General features: G+C 48.6%; 1 protein-coding gene across 1 annotated transcript; it reads left to right on the top strand.

The window, feature by feature from the left end:
- The first annotated feature begins 317 nt into the window (after positions 1-317).
- On the top strand, positions 318-1,277 carry LOC107111708 (olfactory receptor 2G3-like). The gene has a single exon (XM_015412721.1). The coding sequence runs from the start codon at positions 318-320 to the stop codon at positions 1,275-1,277; it is 960 nt and encodes a 319-aa protein (XP_015268207.1).
- Positions 1,278-1,702: the final 425 nt, after the last annotated feature.

Below are 1,702 nucleotides of genomic sequence, written 5' to 3'. Positions count from 1 at the left end.
GGTGGCATAAGGTTTGCCCATTGATATTTAAAACGTGGGAGTCAAATCAGAGAGATCTCTCATAGTTATCATTCCAGAGTGGCAGCCATTTTAGGGTACTGCAGGAAAAATGAACACGAGCCTTGGACTTCAAGACATAAGAGACACATACTCAGGAAAAGGAACAATGTAAAATGAAGGAAGGTGTTTGGATATACATTAGGACGCTGGGTGTGATGTCTTGGTTTGGGTTCACTCCAGTGAAAAGTACAGTGGGCTTGTCATATTCCAGGCAATGTCACTAACCTTTGTCTTCTCTCTGCAGGCAGGAGCTCAGGATGAGCTCTGGGAACCTCTCTTCCATCACAGAATTCATCCTAGTGGGACTTACTAATCGCCGACAGACACAGATCCTGCTCTTTGTGGTCGTCCTCCTCATCTATTCCCTCGCCCTTATAGGAAACCTGCTGATCATCATGCTGGTGCGAACAGATCCCTCCCTCCAGACCCCCATGTACTTCTTCCTCTTGCACCTCTCTGTCTTGGAGATCTGCTATATCAACTGCAGCATGCCCCAGATGCTGGCTCACCTTCTCTCTGGACACGGAGCCATCTCCTTCAACCGTTGCATGGTCCAGATGTACATGATCATCTGCCTGGGTAGCGTCGAGTGTTTTCTGCTGGCCGCCATGGCTTACGACCGCTACGTGGCCATCTGCCATCCTCTGCTATATGTCACCGCCATGGGTAGGTGGCGCCAGGTGCAGCTCGTCTCAGCCTCCTGGGCCAGCGGCTTCCTTCTTGCTTCTGTAAATGGCTTCTTCACCCTTTGCCTCCCTTTCTGTGGCCCCAACCGCATCAATCACTTCTTCTGCGACATGCCGGTTATGATCAAGCTGGCTTGCACCGACACACGAGAGACTGAGCTCAATGTTATCGTGGTGGCTGCACTGATCATTGTCGTTCCATTTTTGGTTATCCTGATTTCTTACGTGCTCATACTGTCCTCGGTGGTAAAAATGCAGTCAGCCGCTGGGTGGCACAAGGCCGTCTCCACGTGTGCCTCCCACTTGACCGTGGTCATTTTGTTCTATGGCATCCTCATTATTACATATTTGAGTTCTGGGTCAGACACAGCTCCCGATCGTGACAAGGGACTCGCTGTCTTCTACGTTGTGGTCACCCCCTTGCTCAACCCTATCATCTATACCCTACGCAACAAGGACATCCATGGGGCTCTGTCCAGGGTGCTGCAAAGGTGGGTCTTTAAACGGGAAAGACGAGCACAGGTGTCTTGATGAACTGGCCCCGATGTCATCCACGGGGTTCAAGTTATCTACCATGAACAATATGTTGATGGGTCTTATATATGTTATATTTGGACATGGGGACTCTTAACCTTGCAGACAGTGCTGTCTCTAATCTCATTTAGATCTGGGTCCTGTGTTGAGAACGTATTACAATTTAGAAACCCACATTTGTGTCTTTGGACATGATGGGGGAAGATGGTGTCCCTGATTATATTCACTTGACCCATCTCTCTGCCACCGATACAGCAAAGATTTTGGGACATTGGACCAAGGAATCATACCAGGCCCACCCTCTGTGTACTCTTTGTGAATGCAACATTCGCTCTCGTTTTGAATTGCATAGAGCCAGTCTTTCCTTCCTTCCTTGTGCTTCCCCATGAGAGTGGATGCAACATTTAAAAAAAAAATATTAT

Source organism: Gekko japonicus, unplaced genomic scaffold (genome assembly GCF_001447785.1).
Source record: "Gekko japonicus isolate JY-2015 unplaced genomic scaffold, Gekko_japonicus_V1.1 scaffold669, whole genome shotgun sequence".
NCBI classification, from domain to species: domain Eukaryota; kingdom Metazoa; phylum Chordata; class Lepidosauria; order Squamata; family Gekkonidae; genus Gekko; species Gekko japonicus.
This window is presented reverse-complemented; position numbering and strand designations above follow the sequence as displayed.